This window comes from Camarhynchus parvulus, chromosome 3, assembly GCF_901933205.1.
Source record: "Camarhynchus parvulus chromosome 3, STF_HiC, whole genome shotgun sequence".
Lineage (NCBI taxonomy): Eukaryota > Metazoa > Chordata > Aves > Passeriformes > Thraupidae > Camarhynchus > Camarhynchus parvulus.
In genome coordinates, this window is record NC_044573.1 from 38,242,201 (window position 1) to 38,265,270 (window position 23,070).

The 23,070-nt window shown below is 36.2% G+C and overlaps 1 protein-coding gene across 3 annotated transcripts in view; it reads right to left on the reverse strand.

Annotated features, from left to right (window-relative positions):
* The window catches only part of PDE10A (phosphodiesterase 10A), a 166,434-nt gene that overhangs the window by 50,178 nt on the left and 93,186 nt on the right, over window positions 1-23,070 (reverse strand). For all 3 annotated transcript variants that reach the window (XM_030944702.1, XM_030944703.1, XM_030944705.1), the window contains exons 3-5: window positions 17,673-17,701; window positions 6,915-7,035; window positions 4,980-5,029 (exon numbers count right to left, since the gene is read on the reverse strand). In XM_030944702.1, coding sequence (XP_030800562.1) covers window positions 4,980-5,029; window positions 6,915-7,035; window positions 17,673-17,701 — 200 coding nt within the window. The remainder of the gene's footprint in view (window positions 1-4,979; window positions 5,030-6,914; window positions 7,036-17,672; window positions 17,702-23,070) is intronic.

Genomic DNA, 23,070 nt, shown 5'->3' on the forward strand with positions numbered 1-23,070 from the left:
CGCAAGGGGAACAGGAGGGGCAGGCACTGATCTCTTCTCTCTGGTAACCAGTTACAGGACCCAAGGGAATGGCCTGCGGTTGTGTCAGGGGAGGTTTAGGTTGGATATTATGAAAAGATTCTTTATCCAGAGGGTGGTTGGGCACTGGAACAGCTCCCCAAGGAAGTGGTCACAGCACCAGCCTGGCAGAGTTCAGGACAATGCTCTCAGGCACAGGCCAGTTCTTGGGGTGTCCTGTGCAGGCCAAGAACTGGATTTCAATGATCCTGATGGGTCCCTTCCAACTCAGGATATTCTATGATACTCTTCATCATGAACACATTCCACAGGTCCATTTACCTGAATATTAAACTAAACAAGACCAAAATTTCCCTAAGATACATTTTGACAGTTACTTATCTCTTTCAGCTTGATAATTTATTGACTCAAATTTAAACTCTAATACTGTAACTAAACAAGAGCTTTCACTGTCCGTTGAGTATCACTATTCATTGGCAAATAAGAAAGCAACAGATTTCTTCCACTTGACATATAAAAGAACCCCATGGTCCTAGAACTGATTCAATGATAAAGACCAATTTCTTGAATTGACTTGCAATTAGAAGGATTTCACCTGGAAACATGTCTAAAAGACTCAAATTTCAGAGAAGATGCTATGCATTCAAAAACCGGAGACAGTAAGCAGTACATGCTTTTTTCTGTATTCTTAACTCAAATCACCCACCTCATAAACTCACTAGGTGGCACTGCATACACATCAAGTGGCAACAACTTTTCAATGACCAGAAATTCAAGAACGGCTTAATAAAATACACCCTGAAGCACAGAGTATGTGCACATATTTGTGGCCTCACATAATTATTTCGTACAATAAAGCTATCGGAAATTTCTGTCTGAAGTGAGGATAATCTGTTTGTCAACACAATTTGCAGTTTCAGGAACTAAGTAACACAAGACCAAGTAAAAGCTGCTTTAAGCCTATGCCTGTAAAACACAAAGTCATACATCTTTACGTAGGAATCACGGTGTAATCATGAGGCAAATTACTCATGCAAGTAAAACCATAAACAAGAAGTATCTGAAGAATTGATTAATATACTAATACATTAGGAACTCTTTAACTGTGATAAGTATTTTAGAAATAGTGCCTTGTAATGATGTCAGCTTATGGACTTAAATGCCCAGCTAGCATGATACTTAGGCAATTGATTTACACACACGGTATCCAATATGAGGAATTCAGTAAATCCTTTAAGACATGTTTGAAGATGATACTTAATTAAGGTCATAACAGGAGAATTATGAACTGTTGTACACCCATCCCCATAAGAAATAAAAAAAAAAATGTCCTTTGCTGGAGAGTTGTGAAACATCCCTGTTTGATTTGGAAGCGTAGTATATAGAATTTATAAAACAGCTGCTATGCACCTGAAGAAAAAATAACTTTATTTGCACAACTACACTAACCCATGGACAAAGATAATCCCTTCGATATGAACAAAGTTCAAAAACCAGAGGCAGTATGGGCCCAGGTCTGTTCAGACTATGACCCTGATGAGAAAGTTCTACTGTTTTTAGCACAAGTACTTTGCAATTAATTCTACCATATACTTAGCACAGGCAGAATCAGATTCTGATACACTGGGCAACTCACAGGGAAGGAAGGAGCTGGGCATGGTAAGCAAGAGGTGCTTACCTGCTAGAGGGCAATAATTTGAAAAGCAGAATCACCATCAAAACGCTCTCAGTCAGGACTGCACCGACTGGTAGTGATTCCAAGCAATTTGAACACCCAGAAGGATGCTAAAATAACTGAACTATCCACACTGGAACCATTCTGGCACCAATTCTGAGTAATACTTGCATAAATAAATGCACTGGAATCTGCAATTGATGTGGCATCTTCTATCTCAAGCAAATTCACTCAAGTCAATATCCTGAAGGCATTCAACCTGAACTGTCAGCCAGAAATTACTTAGTCCTTATGGTGTTTTCCAAGTACAATATAGTATGTAAACTTCAATAGCGAGAAAGAAAATAAGGCTGGAAAAAAACTTTTTATATGGACAGATATTTTTACAAACTTACTTTTGTGTCGTTAAACTGCAAAGGATTTTTTTCTAAAGCACTGTCCTCCTTTAAAGGCAAGTGTATTATCTATGTTTTGCAAAAAGAAAGGGACTGGCTAATCTAGAGCTTTTCCTCAAACTAGATGAATTTTCTTTCAGTTCTAATGTAATTTACATGTAAAGAAAATTCTGCCTATATTAAATACGGCACCAAAGAATGATTTTCTCTTAATAATCCAATAAAAAAGCAATTTGCAAAGATATGGCAATTTTCTTAATATTAAGAAATATTAGCACAAAGTATGTAGTAATAATTTACTAGTTTTCATTTTGCAAAAATTAAGCATTTTTGTAAAACTAAAATTATCTTATATCCTAATTAGAAACTCACTATTTAATCCAGGCTAGAGGTAGTTAAGGATATCTCGTATTGCAAAAATGCTCCTTTGATGAGATTAATACAAACCAAAATTCTCAAATTTGGATTAATTTAAACAAGCAAAAGTATACTTACACACATTTAAAGCAGGAACTGACACAAAGTAGAGTTAGTGCTTGTGCTTCAGGTTTGGTCATAAATTCCCTTACAGAATATAGTCAGAACACACACATCACTAAATATTAGAAAACCATTTGAAAGCAGTTATCTACTTGTTAACAGGATTCCTCCATTTTTACACACTCCCATCCCAAAACTTGATTCTCAAAAAGATGTACACAACACACACAGACACACATTCCTAGCTGGATAACAAGCAGATATTTTCTAAGCTAATGAACAAAAAGCCCAACGCTAAATTGGGGGGATAGGGTCAGAGGGTGGTGGTGGGGGGAGGGGAAGGATTTTGCCAAATTTGCAAAATTCAAGTCACATATCTAGCACCAAAATACTAACCCACCAAAAGACAGAGACTATTCTTCAACACATGGCCATAGATAATCAGCAAATACTTCATCCAGGCCAATCAAAGGTTTTATTTTTTTAATTTCAGCTTAAAGAATTAGCTGATTCCTGCTTTTGCTAGACAGAATCTTTTTGTTCCCACTTTAAAAAGACATTTAATAAAAATAAATAAAACCTCATTGCCAGTGCTTGCTGGGCAATGGCTAATCTCACTTGGATACATCCTTTAAATTAAATATTCAAGAGACAAAGGCTATCCAAATTAATTTACAATGACAATTTATTGTAAGAAATAGGCTAATGCATTACCATTTAGTTACAAGACTACAAAACATGAGTTTGGCCCAAAGCCCACTAAAGTGAATGGAAAATCTCACACTAACTTCAAAGGACTTGGGATCAGTCCCTATAATAACTACTTGAAGAACATTCCATTTTGGGTGATGCAGCCACATAGCAGTGGTTAATAAAGTCAATGTGTGTTTTTAGTGGTTGGAGCTTTTTTTCGGGAAAGAGTTGTACTGGAATACTGGGAAGCAAATAGATTCATCTGCCTAATATGTTATTAAAAAAAAAAAAAAAAAGAAAAGAAAAACCAGAAGGTCATACAGTACCCAGGCCCTCAGGGTATCAAAAGGGCTGTGAGTAATCCCATATTATGCCATACTAATCTAATAGGAAAAACCTCACCATAGCAAGAATTCTCCTGGTCTCAAGCAGTAAAGTTAATTTTACTGTAATCTTTTACAAAGCATTTAGAGATGAACATGCTCAGCTGGCAGGCAGTCACTGCCACCAAAGCTGTCCAGAGCTGTACATTTGGGATGGAGGCTGAACTTCCTGCAGGTTCCTGCCTCTGGCAGCAGGAGGGAGATTTTCAGTGACTGCTTGTGTTGCCCCTACCCATGACAATGAATGCTGTCACCTACTAATGAGAACCAAAGATGGCATTCAAAATGATGAACTACATGTTTCTTAAATTATAACTCTTAGTGAAAGAGTTATTTAAAAATATATGCTATTTATATGCTTAACAGAAGCCATTGAGAGAAGAAAGAATTTTTGAATAATAAAGTGGGTTATCTTTATTATGTGTAACAGTTATATCACAAAAAATGCAAAACTTCATTTCCATTTCTAATAGGAAATTTCTGTATGGGCCTTCTTCCACATCAAATTACTTGCATGTTTGTACATCTTCAATTCTGTTTCCACTACTTCAAAAAAAGTAATTTTTACAGTTTTTTCTGAATTCAAATATTGCACAAAGAGCAAAGGAATTTGGCTAATGGACTATATAAGAATAAGCTATCAAAACTGACTGTGTAAAGTAAGGAAAAAACACAATGGGAAAAAATATTTTCTTCTCTAATCACTGCTTGTTTCTTGAACCAAAGAAAGACATAAAATTTCTAACAAATTCTGATTTTTAATTTGAGGGAACTGACTGAAGTACTACATCGAATTTCTTTCTGATAGCCATTTAAAATAACTACAAAATCTTGTATCATGCTAACTGTACAAATCCAACTGGATAGAAAAAGATGCAAGGTATTCTAACATTCAAATAACGAAAGAACAAATATTGGACTCGCTGTGGTTTGAATTATTACATCAGAAAGTAATTGAATTTCTAATTTTTAAATGTATAATTTATTTTATGCCAACCAGAACCTACATCTGAAATCTACATTACCCCACTATCAAGTTGCAGCTGACAAATAACATTTCAAAAAATCAGAGAGATAACTAGATGCAAAAGAAAGGCTATGCAGACATTAAATCCAAGTTTTCTGTTTCCTAAAGACAATTAATAATAGGGTTAAATCGCAAGTTAAGCTTCCAGAGTCAGAGAAACAAGAGCATTATTTCCAAATCTTTAAAAAAAACCCAAAAAGACCAAGGATCTAAACGCAGAGAACATTTTTTTCATTACCACCATTATTATATTAGAAAACATACTTGTGATTGTACAGAAAAGCACCATTTTAATCCAGCATACTTACATTATTGCATTCTCCCAGGAAATATAGTGCAAATCCATCAGCTTTTGTAGCTGTCAAAGCAATAACAAAAGAAGTAATTGTACTCACAGGGATAAATCAAACTTAGGCAACATCTTTGAGGTGAAACCACAGATTCAATTCCACTTAGGACAAACATCTACCATTCAAAAGGTTAAGGTCTTCTGCTGCGTCTCCTAAAACTTCCAAGAGTCTATAAAGTTAGAGGCTCTTGCTTCCTTCATTGCCATTTACAGAATTTTAAAAGATAATTAAAAACAACTTCTTTATACATCTATACTCCAAGGCCAAATGTCTGTAAAAACAAATGAATTCATACAACAGAAGCAACATTAAAAAGTGTATTGACAATATAATCTGTCAGATAACACAACAATTTCTATGAGTAAAATAAATGCCAATTGTAAATGTTAAGCTGTATTTGTCCTTGCCTTAAGAGAGAAAATCATGGGAAAATGAGGAGTTACAAATACTGCCATAAAAATGTGTTTCCAAACAAACTGCTTCTATTTTCTGCACCTAGCCCATATTAAAAATAGTGACACTCACCAGAAAGTTTATACTTTACAGATTTCTGCCAGATTGAGAGTGTGGTATGAAACAGGGTAAAGTCAAGTTCCTTAAACTCTCAAAAGCTTAAAGTCAACCAACCATCATAACTTATCCTCAAAATCAGAGCAGTATAAGGCAGAAAATGTTTTTCAACCTGCTTCAGGCAACAGGCTTGGATCACGTGTCTTTCCAAAAGTTAATAAACATTCAAAAAGAGAGTAAAAAGACATATCTGGTACCTATTGTTTTATGAATGAACTCAAAACTCTTTTTAGTACATTTCAGTGGAAAACATTTTACTTGTGTGCAATTAAATCAAATGGCTTTCTTAATTTCTTTGACAAAAGGAAAGAAGTTCCACTGTGTAGTTACTTGCTCATTGTCAACTGTGCAGCATTGTTAAGAGTTGAGAGCAGAGTAATTTGCATTCAGATTTTAAATCCTTCAGCTGTAGTACTTAAGTATATTGACCTACAGGTCAAATGAGTACTGTAAAGGAAGTAATATATAAAAAACCCTCCCATCTGCTATACAAAAGAAAAAAAATTGTAATCCATCAGCACTCTATATGGTCAAGTTTCACTTGCTGTTTATTAACAAATTTGTTTTGCAGTGAGTTGGACATCAACATGCAAATAGCAGCCTAAGCAAAATCAGCAGATTTTGCAGAGAAAAGGTTCTTTTAAAACATCACATATATAAACCAGAACTATTACTCATCATCACAAAATTGTGAAGTAGCTAGGACAGTAAAACCTTTCTAAAGAGCTGACTGAAATCTACTGTGTCACTTCCTATTGAAGTCTGAGTACATCCACTCTGGCTAAAAAGAAGACAAATTACACTTATATTGTTATTGAGAGTGTTTTGTTTGTTCTTAATTTTAACTTTTGATCATATGCAGTATTTTCTCACCACAAAAGGTACTTACATCAGATAAAAAAGAAATAGTTAAACTGAGTTTGAGATCACACAAAAGATATGCCTTCTTCCAGTGGTATTTCAATTGTTTCAAAAGGAATTTATGTATGCAGTGATATTACTGATAGACTTTTTTTTTTTTCATACTTTCACTATTGAAATTGCAACACCACCATAACACCAGAATAGTTGATTCTTTGGTTCATTTAACACAAGACTCTAATATCGCAATTGGATATGCAAGTCTCTCCACAGATGAAATTCACTTCAGTGCAGCTAGGGATTCACTGAGGGACAGAAGGTGAAGTCAGTTCACACTGAGAGAACATCCAATGGGAACACTGTTATCCCTAAGTACCTGTCTTTATTAATTAAACCACGTAAGAAATGTGCTGTGCACTGATGCTGAGTAACAGCTCAGAGACACCCGATTCTCCTTCTTACCTATTTTAATGATGCTGCTCAGTTCATACAGAAGCAGTTGGTTATCTCCTCCTGTATCCAGGCGCTGTTCTATGTAGCTGTTTAATTCGTACACCACGCCTTGCATATTCGTGTCCTGGTACTATGGGAGCAAAGATGAGAAGAACATTTTAGAATAACTGAGATGCATTTTGCAGGTTAAAAACATACAAATTCATTAAAAATAATATGTTAAGATTTCAGTACTGAGCCAAGTAGAGCTGTCCTAATCCAGCTACCTGAAGAGCAAGGTCACTGCTATGCAAGAGGCACAGCACTCCACCCTCTGTTAATTAAACATTTGTTCAAAGCACATTGAGAACACCACTCAGCAATTAATAATCACCTAAACTGAGCCAGGGTCATGAACAATGTCTAAAGAAAATGAGAGACATGACAATTATCCAGTAAGTAGACTGTCATCATTGAGTCAGAGATGACACAGTCTCCAAAAACAGTCAGAAGAAGGCTAATTCACTTTGTTAGGAAATCCATTCCTTTTTATACTCTAGCTCGCTACAGGTGGACCTGATTGGTTCTTTAATCAAAGCACCATCACCATCGGTTAATTAAGAAACCACCCATCTATAAACAACTTTATGGGCAAAACAGCTTATCACAAAACACCTGAAGATTTTGTTTCCAATTCTTTCTCTCCAGCTCCCTCAGACCAATTCATGGGAAAGCTTATCTAGCTTTCTCTCTCTCTGACCAGACTGTTACATTCACAGTAGACTTCAACTCCTTCCTTTTAAGCTCCTAGTCCACCAGGAAAGGAAGCAAGCAAGTGCCTTAGCTAGCATCTTCCACTTCAGATTCGCCAAATGACAGAACTGTGCCAAGCACCAGAGTTGTCAGGTGCTTGGTGGTAGCTTAGGAAGCTCAGCCTTTCAAATACAGAAGCAATTAACATCAACCAAGTGAAGGACAAAAATCACAACTCAAAATCATGCCAGCCACTGCGGCTTCATAGGCATTTGTTTCAACTGATGATGGCAGACACAAATCAAATCTGCTGGCAGATTACAAATCAGAATATTTAGATGGGAGCCATGGGGTGCTGATTGCTGGTATGATGGAGCAGCACGATATGGTTAAAATCTCACAGGAAAGGAGATGCAGCCTCCCTTCAGGGGCCCAGCTGCATTTGTTTATCCATTTCCCAAGTTCTGAAGGACTGTTAAAAACAGTACTACATGTGTATGTGTAGCATGACAGCATCACAAACAATAATTTCACAGGAAGCAATACTTGGCACTAAGTAAAGATTCATTACCCTGCCCAAAACTGGTAATGTGGAAACTGAATAAAGTAATACGGTCAATTACTTACTGAACTCCATGATGCAGTAAATTACATTGCTTAAACTAAAAATTAAGCTGGTGATATTTAGACAAATTAATGTTGCTTGAGAGACCAAGGCTTACTCTTCTGCTCATTCATACTTCAGAGCCAAGTTTAATATATATCAGACTAATATAAACTACAATGGAAAAGACCATAAATGTTCAGAGTATCACAGTCTAGTCCACTACCACTCCAGCGTTTTATGTGCGTACGTGTAACTGCTCAATATCTTCTCTGCCTGTAAATGTGGGTAAACCTCTACATGTGACACTTACTGATGGATTAAGCACATAACTTACATGATACATTTCATTATATAACTTTTACTCCCCCTCTTATTTTTATGCATACAACACTATGTCAGGAATACAGAGCATGTAAAGATATATACTTTAGATACATTTTGTAAAGTCAGCAGATCTTAATCTTGACTTTAAAATGGTTCCTGAGAATATACAATCTTTGCCATGACCTCTTCTTAATCTGTTAATCTACTGCTCCACATGGACATATTAGAACATTTAAGTCCTAGGCCGTCCAAATATTCTCAATGTGTAACAAACCTGACACTTCATAATTCCTTCTGTAAAATGGTGCAATGGTTATACATTCTGACAGCGATGTAAGGTCACACTGCATAAATGCATAAACTACTGCAGGTCTTGAGTTTACAATACAGCATGCCACCACCAGTATTAGCACCATATGGCAGCTGGCAAGCTTCCACTGCCTGCCCTCTGCTGTGTCCCACATTACTCCTGTATGATTATTATTCAAAAGGAGAAAACAATAGCATAGTTTCATGCAAGTGGAGCTTTTATACTTGCAATCTGTAACCATAAGTAGCCGTAAAGCAGGAAAATGGTGAACAAGAGTCTATACTATTCAGATGTGCTAACCCAAGTCTGCAAAAGTATGCGTAGCCACATACCCTGAAGCAACAACAGCTAATCAAGCACACATGCACTTTATCATGTGGAAAAATGCCTTCTCAGAACTTGGAAATGAATACACATCTTTTCGCCTGTGACACACAGTCAGGATTTAAATCAAATCCTCAAAGGTTAAACCTAACACGTTAAGAGAACGCATCATCAAAATGAGCCACGGCAGAATAACTGCTTTCCCTCTAATCAAGCAGCAGTTCAACATGCATAGTAATTATATAATAGCTGTGTGCCCTTTATCCTCACCTCTGCCACATATATGCTTGTAAATGTTTGGTAAGCAGGGCAAAGCACTGCCTGCACCCGTGTCACGGAAGGGACAGCAGCTGCGCAATGCCGGACACCGTTACGTGGCACACGTCTGGTACTGACCATCTGCACACCCACAGCTGCCCAGATGAGCACAGCTTGTCCAGATGCACAATTAAGTAATTCTTAGATCAATCATCAACAAAGATTCACTCTGTCATGCTGCAAAATGGTTTTCCTTTCATTACAGTACAGTGAAAGTTTTTTTATTAGGTTCTAGGCGTTTTAGATTGGATAACCATAATTATGTTTGGTTGAAAAGCCGCAATAGTCTTTATGAAACCATGTATTTAAACACTGAGTAAGTCACCAGGAAACTCTGGTACAAGCACTACCCAATGTGGTTGCTAACACAGACTTGTGCATATTTGGTGTAAAACTTACTTCAAGAAAGCAACTCCTCAAAAAATTCAACACACTTGGTGGAAAATAAGTATTTATTACATATATACCATATTATATGGAGTAAGTAGAATTTCTTAATTTGCAATTTACACATTATTAATGCTCATCAACTTTTTCCTTAATTCATTTTTCCCATTGCTGATTTCCTTCTGTTTAAGATTCAGCATCTATAAGTATTTTGGTATACTTACTGTAAATTTCTGAATTTCAATGACATTACATAAAATAATTCAATTAGACTAAAAACTAGTTTAGCACTATCGTACCAGCATAATATTTCTAGTAGCTGAGTATATTTGAAAGCTATGAAAATGGACTAACAATTAAGCAGGGAAATTGTGTTACAAATATTCATAATAAAATTCATAAATATAAAATAAGGTGTTTTTTAGAGGATTTATGTAAAAATATATATATGGTTCTTAGTCTTTAGAATATTTCAGTGCAATAGAAGACAACAACCCATGACAGCTAATTTAAGAATTGTTTTGTGCCTTAGAACTAAACAAGGAGGCTAGGAGCATAAACACTGAAAAAAGGAGATACTGAAATAACGTAGAGTAAGATGAATTTTAAGTATTCATTCTAAACAATTCAGACACATGGAGAAACTAATATTCAAGTACACAATATAATATCTAAAGTAAAAAAAAAAACAAAACTGAAATGAAGATTATTTCCATGCTTTGATGCTCATAGTGCAGCTGTGCCACAGGCATTTTATGCTTTTGCAGGAAAGAAAAAGTCCCTTTGTTGCAACAAAAAGCCTTCATTAATGCAGCAGTTATATCCAATTGCAAGTCACTCTAGAGGTGTCACAGGGAGCCACACTGCAGACAGATGGAGGGGAACTTGAAACTGAGGACATATATTCAACCAAAGACATGTAAGCACGCCAAAAAAGAAAAAAAAAAAAACCAAACAACAAACCAAAGAGAAACATCTCAAACAATATGACATTATTAAAAAAAAAAAGAAACCTCACCAAAACCACAAAACACAAACAAACAAACAAACCACAAAATGGCAACAAAAAACAGCCTCAAAAAACTAACAACAAACACACTTTATGAGATCAAAATTACATTATTAGGAAAGAAAAAATGAACTCGGCTGTCCAGGTAAGAAGGAATTCCTGGACCAGGAATAGAATCTTTTGGGGCAAACAGGGCTTCTTGTAAGGAACCTCAGTTCTTAAACAGTGTGAAATCACTAAGAATAAAGGATGAACATAGGCCAAGGTCATTGTACATAGACCCAGGAGTTAAAAACACCCATTCTCTATCTGGTTACATCAGTTAGTATTTTAGATAACCAGCTTGTTCAAACCACCTAAATTAAACTGTCAATGGCAGCATCAAAACTCGCAGATAATGAATTCAAGTAATTCTGTGCAACGTTTTACACAAAAGAATGTCCTGAGGCAGGGACTGGATTTCACCCAAGGTTCTTCAGTCATCTTTAAAACTGACAGTTCCTCTCTTCTCTATCAGCATACTACAGAATATAGGCCAGCTGCTGAACCAAAACCAACCAAAATCTCCTCATAAACTTCCAAGCCAACACAAGTTCTCTTTCCTATAAAACTATAGTCCTGCCAACAGGAGTCATCGGGGAAGGAATTTAAAAATGAACTAAAAAAACCCTCCAAATTAAAAAAAAAAGAATGCTTGTTTGAAGTCTTAATGGTCTGAATTAACTTAACATTTGATTGAGATGTCAATCCAAAATATTTCACACTAGGTATTTTCATACTTGACCAGATGTATAAAACGACAGGTCTTACATTCCTAAGTTCTCAGGGTCATTGATACTTGAATTATAAAAACAATTTCCCAAAAGCAACACTTGTGTACTCTCAAAAAAAAGTTCTTGTCAAAAAAGAAGTAAATAAATGAAAATATTTTTCTGAAAGAGGTCAGCTTTTCCTTCTCTTGGGTAGCATTATGAAAAATTCCATATGCACAGTTACCATCCTGATTTAAGAGACTTTTTCTATATAATTTTCCAGTTGCATTCATAACTTATCTTTTTGAAAGATAATCAATACTCAATTACTTGCATCCTTTCTAAAGAAATACTATATTTATTTTAATAATTTTGTCACTATTACCTTATCTACCCACACACTAGGTGTTTTTTTTAAACTGAAGAATATTCTTCTACATTTCCCTTTTTTTTTCTTCCTCACAAAGGAATGCATAACTAGAAAGGAACATACTGGTGACTAAATCTAGTCCCTTGAAGACAAAGGCAGCCCCATAGGAGACATTTGGTTTAAAAGTACTTAAAATATTCATTCCATGTGTCACTACACTTTATCACAATGAGTATTCAGACATCTAGTGTAGAAACAAAGAAGGCCAGACCTGTATCACAATAATCACCTACTTCTTTAAATGTAAGAACTCAGTTTAGTTTTAGTAATGTTATTGGACTTCTGATAACCAGAGGGTATAAAGAAAGAAATGGCTGCAGGGGGAAAATAAGACAAATTTTTTTAAAAAATGTCAACCTATTTAATTAAATCAACAGTAAAATTTATTCATTTATTCATTTTTATGTGTAGTGAGATAGGTTGTGTACATTTTTGCCATGTATGTTCATGTGTGCTGCTACCTTTTCTAGACCTTGTCTTTCAATGGCCGCAGTATTTTGCATTGTTTGTCTGCACTGATGGCTAGTTCCCATCTTGCACGGAAATTGGTGTTTGTTATTTTGGGGCATAGATAACCACAAGATAACTACATTCAAATAACACTGTAAACACGTATAAACTGGATATGTGAAGCAACAAAAATATGGATCTGTACTTCATTTAAAAAAATAATTAAAAAACACAAACCCCCCCAGTCTTACAAAAGGCTAATCGAACTGCTTGTTTCGAAGTGGAAATGCTGAGCCAAAGGATGTGAAATCCTTGGACTGAAGAAAGTGGTGAGCAAACTTACAGAGCAGAGATGGCTTTCAGAGGAGCAATGAGCTTGGAGAGAAATCTCAAAAAAAAATCAGAAGAGGTAACTGGGTTTGGCTGGCGTAACCAGTTTTCTTTAAACTTGGACACTGGAAAGCAAGAAACTATAAAGTGCAGTCTTAGCTGAGGTGATTAATTTTAATGGTTGTACATAGCCTCAGAGAAAACTGCTCCTACACGCATTTGTCTGACGTCTATTCTTCTTGTTTTGACTGGAAAGGACATGGGTTAGAACTTGCATGGTAAATAAAGTTTAGCATTGCAGCACCATACGCAGGTATTTATGAATTTTTTCTTCACTCATCAAACACTTTCATGACAAAAGCAAAGAAGGCAAAATACGAGATGACATTTGGCAGCACAGGCCCTATTATGGTGCAAATCAGCTTTCTTACTCTGCACAGAAAGAACTGACTAGTTTTGAAGGCACGCGTTTCCCAGCCTTTTTATCTAGCTGATTCCAAGCCTCAGAGAGATGGTGAACACCTTTCCTAAAAGAAGCTTCTTGCCCCATAGCCCCCCCTCACTGACGTCCATCCCAACCTTCCCATCAGCTCCTTCCCTGTTACCAAATGGCAACACTGAAATAAATTGCTCCACAATAGAAAAAATACATCATAAAAAGCAAAGGCCTCACTTATGAGAAAAGAACATTATGATTACATAGAAGTAACCATATAATCTGTTATTAACTGTAGGGCTCGCTCATAAAACTTCATGAATATCTCAATTATATCACCTCTCCAGATTATATAATAAAACAGCATAATGAGCTTCAGTTTAACTTGACAAGGCTGAACACTGCTCCTCTTTTTAAAAACCTTTTTATAAAATGACATTCCCTCCTAATACTTGACTTGCAAGCACTCTAAAGACACCATGTACAACATTAAAAATAAACTTCATTTTCCTACCACAGTTGCCTATCACTACCACAGTATTCACAAGGTTTTCTTTTTAAAGACATCAGCTTATACAAGCATCTTCTCGTGACAATAGGTGCAATGCCATTTGCAACGCTTCTAAAAGCTAAATATATATTTTTCTATTTGTTCTATTTCCCCTAACTTTTTTATTAATCTGTTCTCAGTTCTGGAACGATGTGAAAATATTTAAATCCTATCTTTAATAAGAAGATACTACAAGGAATGAGCTTGCTTTGCCAATGGGTCACGGAGAGCCCAAACCTTTATTATCAGTCACACAGCAAAGATACATGCAATTACTGCAACTATTTACTGAAAACACACTTGCTAATTCTGTGACTGGCAGTGACATACTGTGCTGGGTGCTGGATGGTGCCAAGGCAGCTGCCAAAAAGCTGCAAGGCCAAAAAGGGGAAAGGAAAGGATTAAACTATCATTTCTGTTTCCAAGAATAAAGTACTCTAAATGAGCAAGTCACTTGCTAGGTAATAATTTTCTGGTGTTTATATGGTAAACTTCTATAAAGTGAATTGCTGTTGGCATTGCCAGAGTTTACAAAGCAAAGGTACTTGCCAAAAGGCAACTTCACTGGAAGTATTGTTCAAGTAAACATGGAATGGAAAGTTATTAAGCAAAATGAATAGCTAATTTTGCCGTGATCATATCAGGAACATTGAGTATTTTCACTTAAACTTCAGAACCTGAGGTACAAAAGAGCACACAGTGATCACGGGGAACTTAGCAGCACGTAGAACAGAATCCTGGCTATAGTTCATGAAGGAATGGGGTTATTTTTGCCAACTGAAAAGAAGAACATGTCTCCAAAGCACACTGTTTTCACTAATGTTGTCAGAGAACTACATCTTTAGTCTAGATTTGCATGAATACATGTGCACTTAGTGCTCAAACTCACACTCCTCTCTTTTCGTTTCTTTTGCAGATTAAACAGGAAAACAGCGAAGTATTCCGTTTTCTTCATCCAAGTAGCTCAATAGTTGGTTTTCTTTTTGAAATCCCCCTGCCCAGAAAACCACTTGTGCAGCTAGGATGGATGGGATCAGCCAATACACATCGGCACAATAAGTGAGCAGAAGAAACTCAGCATTTCCAAGGATGTTCCCAATACTACATCATGCAAAAAGGAGATTCTGTCCCCAGTTACATATATTTCATAAACACTGGAAACTAGTATTCAGAAAAAAGTTCACAGGTTCATTGGTCACAGATGCTCATGAGGTATTTTGTAACCAGAGCTGCTCTTATGCCAAAAGCTGTCTACAGGAATCAGGAAATCTTTCCCCTCCACCACCATTCAGATGCTATATCAGGCCAAACAAAGAAATCTTTCCAAATAATTTCTGAACATCAAAGTATTGACAAAATTGCCATTAGTACACCAGAATTAAAAATAATAAATTTTGATTTTTTTTCTTTTTTTCTATTCTACAATTCTCAAAATTTAAATTATGTGGAAGTTTTCTCCTGTTTTCTCCTACTTTCTCCTCTCCCCATCTTTCAAAATCTTGAAATGAAGTGCCAACAGCCAATTTTGCTGCTTTATTTTAATTTTCTACTAAGAAGCTAAAAATAATATATTCAAAATGCAGTTCCTATTCAACAGGATTTCAAAACTTACATCTCAAAATTTCTTAAATTTTCAAAGCGTGAAACTGTGACACGAAACCCTTGAAAATAATGAAATTATCTTCCAACAATTTAAGATTTTTTTTTAATACATTCCTACCTCATTTTCCAGCTAACATGGTATTGCTAAAGCAATCGGTGATTTAATTCTGCAATAAATTTCCTTTCACTAACCTTAATTTTTCCTTCCCTATGATACAAGCTGTTTCTTGCAGATGTTTTCAGGAATTAAAAATGTGACACTTAATGACTTCAAAACTCATAATTTTTCAGTCAGCATGAACATGTCTTTTTGTCTAAAAAACATTACTCATATACATAACTTTCCTAATTAAAATTCTAATTTCTGTTCATATTTTAATTAAACTGGTATCAGTTTGAGCTGCTGCTGAAGAAAGAGAATGTATTACAATAGTCTACATTACTATATATGACATTATCCAAAAATTCAGCAAACAAACCAATCTGTTAATTTGTAGCATGGTGTACTCCTGAGTACCTTCAAGCATTTTACTTTAAAAAAAGCTAAACCAAATAGTAGTGCAGCTCAGCATACATACCAAGTGCACAATGATTGATGGCTAAAAAAACAAGGGAGAAAATGTTTACTTAGGAACATCTGAAGCATCATCTGCACCCCACTGATTCCAGGGCTTCAAGTGACAGCCCATCCATCTTTAGGAAATCCTAAGCCACAAGATATGACTTTGAAGGGCTGAGATGGCTGACACCAGTCCGAGACACAGAGGGAGTGACTGGCAAGGTAGACTTGGGGGTTCAGAACTTGTTTTCTTTGCCTTAAATAGCTCAGATGTGGTAACCAAGATATATTCTGTAATTCTGCTTTACAGAGCTTTAGGTAAATGTTAATCTACTAAACTAATGACAATTAAAAGGAACTTTCCCACATACATAATTAGAGCTTCTGAGATTTTTAGGCAGATCTTTAGTTATTTTGAGATCAAAACAATATATATAGATATACTAATAACAATAATTCTACATTGCAACAAAAGGTATTCACAGTCACAACAGTAGCATACTAAGAGTTGAACAAAAACCATGTTGAAAACTAATTAACTACTAAAGCACACTAATTTTCACCTAAATTCTCAACACCCTTTTAAGTCCATGGCACATCGTGTATATGGAAAATGTCTACTTGAATGAACTCATTTTTAGGCAACACTAAATCTCTTTCTTGTAGACACATATGAGGTGAATTTCTCTTCCCCCTCATCCCAGTCCTCCGCTCACAGGGTTATAAAACTGAGATTTTCACTATCAGTCTTAGTTCTCCGCTCCTTCCACATTCTAGCATTTTCCAAAGGACTTCTACTGAGTGCAAGAGCATCCAGCCAGTTTTTGCAGTCTTTCAACCTGCCCTGTTTTTAATATATGTCTGACACTACTGTGCTCCTCCTGGGAACATGAAATAGTTTATGCAAGACATTCAAGAAGGAGACCAAAACAGGACTATGATTCCACCTTGGATAGTTGTAAGGGCTCCCCCATCTTATGACGTCCCTCAGGATGTCTGGACCCATCTGGGGGCAACAGATTGTCCTGAACTGAAATTTTCTCATTCACAGCAAAGGCACTCACTCCTAACAGATCCATGTAATTAGTCCTCAGTCACACACAGATATTCTGCAGGACACAGTGTCAGATGTAAGGCTAGGGTTGGGAGTCTATTACTGCATATGTTTTTTTAGGATTTTACATTACATTTTACGCAGACCACTACAAAATATTTTAAATTAGAGAATTTAATTCATTGCATCATGCCACATCTCAAAAGGGAGTTATTAAATAGGGCATTTTTCTTCCCTTCCTATGCTTGCCACTTATTGAGGCAGTTACACTGATTAAAAAGTCTGATGTTATGCTCAAAGTCCCATGAACTTCCTGGTTTCCATGAAGTACCTTTTTAAAACTGGATCATGAAAATAGCACTGGGAGAACTCTAAATGCAAAATACCCTTCAATTTATTTACAGCCAATCAAGCGCTCTTAATATTTATTTTCCTTATTAACTGTTCTCTAGACAGTCTGTACAGCATTTTTTCCTCTGGAGATCCACTATAACCAGGGAATAGAGATAAATCTTGATCAGAGTCTATGGAAAAATCATCTCAAGTGAACAGCGGGCCACGTGTTTTTAGAGGGGATAGAGAGCAGCACTTACCCTGCTGACTTCTTTAGGAGTCGTTTCATCTAAAAGGAAACAAACCAAACAATTAGGCACTCTGGGAAGTTTCCAGCCTGAATGAAGAACAATATAAACTTCAAATGATTTTTGCATATTTGTAGAAAACTTTCCTAATATGGTTTAATCAAGTGATTGAAATATCCTGAGACTGGCTTTCATTTATAATCTTTTAAAGCTTCTAAGGCTAAAAATCAACTGAAATTAGGATAAAGTATTTAGGGATTCTATCTTGACTTAATAAAAATACAAAGTTTCAAACATTTCAGAATTCAGACAGGAAAACACTAAAACCACTAAACACTACATTTATATTCCAATTCAGTAAGGGTATAGTTAGTACTGCATATTCTGAGAATTAAAGGCCTTTACTAACAAATATATGTCACCAACATCCTACAAGGAAGCTAGTGAGCAGACTTAGACCTAATATCAAAGCTCTAGTTCTAATACCAAAGATGCTAGTCATATTGACTTCTTTCCAATGTGGAAAAAATACCCTTGTAGCCGTAACTAAAGAAGAATATCACTGATGAGGTCTGGCACAACATGCTAAAAGAAAATAGATTACAAGACTATATATACATATATATATATATATATATATATGGACACAAACTATAATGTTTTGTCCTTTCAAATGCAAACAGACTTTCATGCACTTTTAGTAAGTTTAACACATATAAATAAACACAGGTACAATATCAGAGCTAAAACATTGAGTAGTATTTCTGAAAATGCAGGGAGCACAGCTACACAGCAAGAACACATCTGCCACAGGAGGAGTTTCCAACTTTCAGTTTAACCACACCAAAATTAGCTTAAAAACAGCTTTATAAACCTCCAGTTGGTTAGTTGTTTCTGCAAACATGAAGACAACTATTTTTAACCTTTTATTTGCCCCAAGGAGTCAAATTACAATACTTTGGAAATTAAAATTCAGTCAGGAAATAGATTTAATCTCTCAGAAAATACTATATGCTTATATTTGTCCAAGGCTCTTCATATCTTGCCACTTAAGATGAACTTTTAAACAACAAAGGTAGAAACCCTCAGATTTTCTAGCAAACACATTTCATACACAATGTCTGATGAAAGAACTCTCTACAGCAATACAGATTTCCCCTCAAAATTGAGTGGTGCCCAGGAAAATAATATATTCCACAACTGTGAGCGAATGAATATTAGTGTCCTCTTAATCTTAGTCAAATGATATGCCACTAATTTACACATGCAGAACACAGACTTAATTTGCCTATTTAAGGCAGTTCTGTTGCTTGCAGTGCATGTGCAACACATGCTCTGCCACATTCAGTGATGTTATCTTCCTGAACCAGACAAATCTGCATACCAGTTACAAGAACAGCCAGAGCTACACTCAAAACCCCTCTCTCCTATTACCTGGTTTCTGACACTGAGCAACAAGAAATGTGAGCGACAGAAAACAGAGTGATGACATGACACTTTCCTTGGGAGTGTACTCTCAGTTTTCAGTAACCAACCGATCAAACATTTCTTCAATCACTGGTGACACTTTTCTGTTAAAGGATGGGGTTTTCTTCCTCACACTTTTGTGGGGTAGGAGGGGTGTTAGATTTTGTTTGGCTGGTTATTAAACCCTAGTCACCAGTCTTTAGCATTCTCAAAATGCTATGAGCTCCACAGTTCAAATACATAATACCAGAAAAACTATTTTATTTTGTATCTGCGCACTATGTATTTCATCTTATTCCCTCTATTCACCTAATTTATGGAGCCTGTGATTCTACACATCTCTGAAGCACACTTAAAACTAAAATCCCATTTCATACACAGATTTCTATCCATGCATTTTTAAGAACAAAACAAAACAAAGGCCAATAAGTTTTTGGCAATTGCAAAATGCTAAACCAGAGCATTCACAAAGAAAATTTTAATTCAAAGAAAGTTTTCAACATCTCAGACATGAAATTTTGAGGTATTTACCATGAAAGCAATGATTTTAATGACCAGTTAGTTTTATCACAGGAACTCCTCTGCAAAAACAATATCGACTTTCTCCCTGGTCTTACACTGTTCTTTTTTTCTGTGTAGTTAAATACTGTTGCTGGTACACTAATGTTGATGACAGCAAACAAATGCTTAGGATTAATTCTGTTTGAGATCCCAGAGAGCTCTACAGTCACAGTTTCCTAAGGAATGTTTTCCCACACAGCAGATGTCCGATTGACCTAATAATTTTTCTTTTCAAAATTTGCTTTAGGCTTCAGATAATAAGATGCAAGTTGCTCACAATGCATTTAGACCAGCAGAGATATATTTGCTCATTTTTTTTTTACCTTGAAAAGTGTCATACACCTATAGATCAATAGAAATTCCACATCAATTTGTGTAGGTTGGTTAAAGACTGATCTCACCACCCTGAAATAAAGGTTTACTTAATCTCTGCAGCAGAATGGCATCAGTCAGATGAAATTGGTCAGTCTATTTTAATTGCAATTTGCATCCTTATTTTAGACATCTTGAATCTGGCAGCTTCTGTCTCCACTGCATTTGTAGGATCTTTCAAAGATACCTCAGCTGAGAGTGGGTTTCCTAAAGCAGTAACTATCACACATATGCAACAGAAATTTCAAGCCATCACTCAAAAACATTCTTGCTTCTTAATGCAAAATCTTATTAAGGGCACCTGAACACCGCTCCTGATTTTCAACAGTCTGGGTTTACCTCACAATTCAGAAGCACTTGTTGCGTTACTTCACAGAAAACTAATTTAGTTATCTTAAACATAGGCCTAGATATTGTAAGGGAATTTTCATTAGATTGATCACTGGTGGCACACTGTGTTTCTTTCCCCGAAGCAGGACAAAACATGAATTCTAGTTATTTTACATGAACAATAAGATCTACACTGTTATTTTTAAGCTCCTGAAAAATGATGCTCAGTTCTTCCTCTTCTTAAGTAACATGCAACAGACAATAAATAAAGCGTGAACCAAGACTTCACTACAGATGGTAAGCAGAGAAACATATTGTCTGCCAGGTGTCCTAAAATTTTAATTCACTCCTTCGCACATAAGCAAACAGGGCACTACACACAATAGGATTCAGGAGACCGTGTACTTGACTTCATTAGACATACCTAAATCTCGTAAATTTGGAAGCTTATTATTTTCTATGGTCTTAGCCTACACTAAACTGACTAAACAGTTGGAGAAATTTTGCAGGATGGCTTATTCTGGCCAGAAAACTTCCAAAAGGCATCTTCTGAAAGTATCACCAGCCCTTGTGAGAACAGAAAAGCATGAGGAAGATCCAGGGTTTTTTTCTGTTACCAAAATTGCTTAGTACTTAAGCAGTTAAGTACTAAGTACTTAATTACTTAGTACAAAACATACCAATGGATGGTAGCTGCACACCTATACATCCATGATCATAAAAATCCTCAACTGTAAAATGTATGTGGCAACTTCTAAGGAGGGCCTTTCCGTATCTGCTAAAAGCTCCATAAAATTCTATGGAAGTCTCTCAAGTTTAACATACCTCAGCAAAAATTGTGTTGGAACCTGGGCTCTGACCATCAGGAAGAAACTTAATCGTTTCCAGCAGTAAATATGCTTTACCAAGAAAGCGCATGATTGTGTTTTATGGTAATTAGCCGATGACTTCATATCCTATTCAACAGGGCTGTTGAATGACAAGAGTGTTAACCTGGTTAGCTCATCTATATTATCAGGCAGCGAGGTGCAATCACCATTGTTTATTACCAAATGCAGCCACAAGACAATGGGCTGAAGAGTGTGTAAAACATTTTATCATTTTTTCATACTCACCCATTTACAGCTACACATTTATGCCTATAACTACTGCTTTTCTTGTCCGACACACAATTCTGCCTGGCTTTCACTCCACTAGCTGCACAGCAGCTTTCTTTAAAACTGATTACATGTCATGTTAGCATGTTTGGTGAAAGAAGACTCTCATTCAGTAGCAACCCAATTTCAATCAGTCTAAGAAAGAACATTATCACTACTAATCTGTCCTCTCACTTTTGAATAGAGATGTCTCTTCACTCTTGAATATTTTTCAAATACCAAATTCAAACTTCAAAATCAAAGTTTTATTGCATTCAGCAGGTGTTTTCAATGAGAAGGAAAATATTACATCTCCATTGGCTCAAATACTACTCAGACATATACCTTAAGCAATTGCATTAAAATCAATAGAACTGCTACAGCATGCATTGGAAAACAGAAATGTTTTCTTGTATTAAATGTCATGGCATTTCTGTAATATATAGTGATTCAGAGCTGAAAGAGATGATTTAAAGAGAACACTGCTTGAAGCAGGTCGTACGAAGCTCCAGCAACCTGAGAAAGCCCCACTGGATCTTGTCCACTGCAAGACATTCGGATATTTTAAAAACATGCACACCTTCTGGACCCTGCTGGGCCTCTGGAGCTGGGCTTGTTTATTCCTAGACCATGAATACCTGTTCCCAACTGATAAGACACCTGGAGAACTTTAAGGAAAGGCACTTCCTCCTGCTTTCCCAACATCTATATACAGCCCATTCTGAGCCCAACAAGGCAAGGGATGGGATCACACAGCTCAGTGCCCTGAGGTTCCCATCCCTGTCATGGAGCGAGGCTTCCAAGAGTGTTGGTTCAAACAGACCAAGAAATTTCAGCAGATTGTCAGCTTCTGGAGCAGGAAACACTGCATATGGCTCAGTGACAGCAAGAGAACGCAATCTCGCACGTGTTTGGAAGAATGCAATATTTCACTTACCCTGGGGAGACAGAGAATCAGATGCCAACATTTTTAGTAAACTTCTTGCTTTTAATTATTTTCTATTGTGTTCTCATCACTACCTTTTTGATCACTGTCTCCTTCCATTTAGGAACATAAAAGATTGGTTTTTTAGGGAAAAACATGTCCATGTAATAAAACTGTAAGCTATTGAAGTATCAAGAAGTTGTTTAAAATTTTCAGATTCCACTGTTTATTGCTATAGAGAATCAAAAGTAGAACAAGAAGCATTGCAGCCTGCCTGATTTTCATCTTTCTGCACCTCTGACTACATTGAAAACAACTGTCATGTTACTGAACTTTGCAGTGAAATCCTCAGAATTTGCAGATGTATCAAGACTGAGTAGTTTTCTTCTCTTTAGAACGGCTGACAAAAGAAACAAAAGAAAATGCCCCAGAGGAAAACTTTGCTAACGTCAACAAGGGTGAGGGATCATTAGAGCTTGGGAGGATAGGTTACCACGTGAGAGGGTGCAGTGATCCAGTGTGAAACATATTTATGTCAGGGGAATCATTTCAATCGCTCTGAAGAAACCATACTGTAACTACTACACTGGTACATTTGGATAAGTGATGTATTTTATTT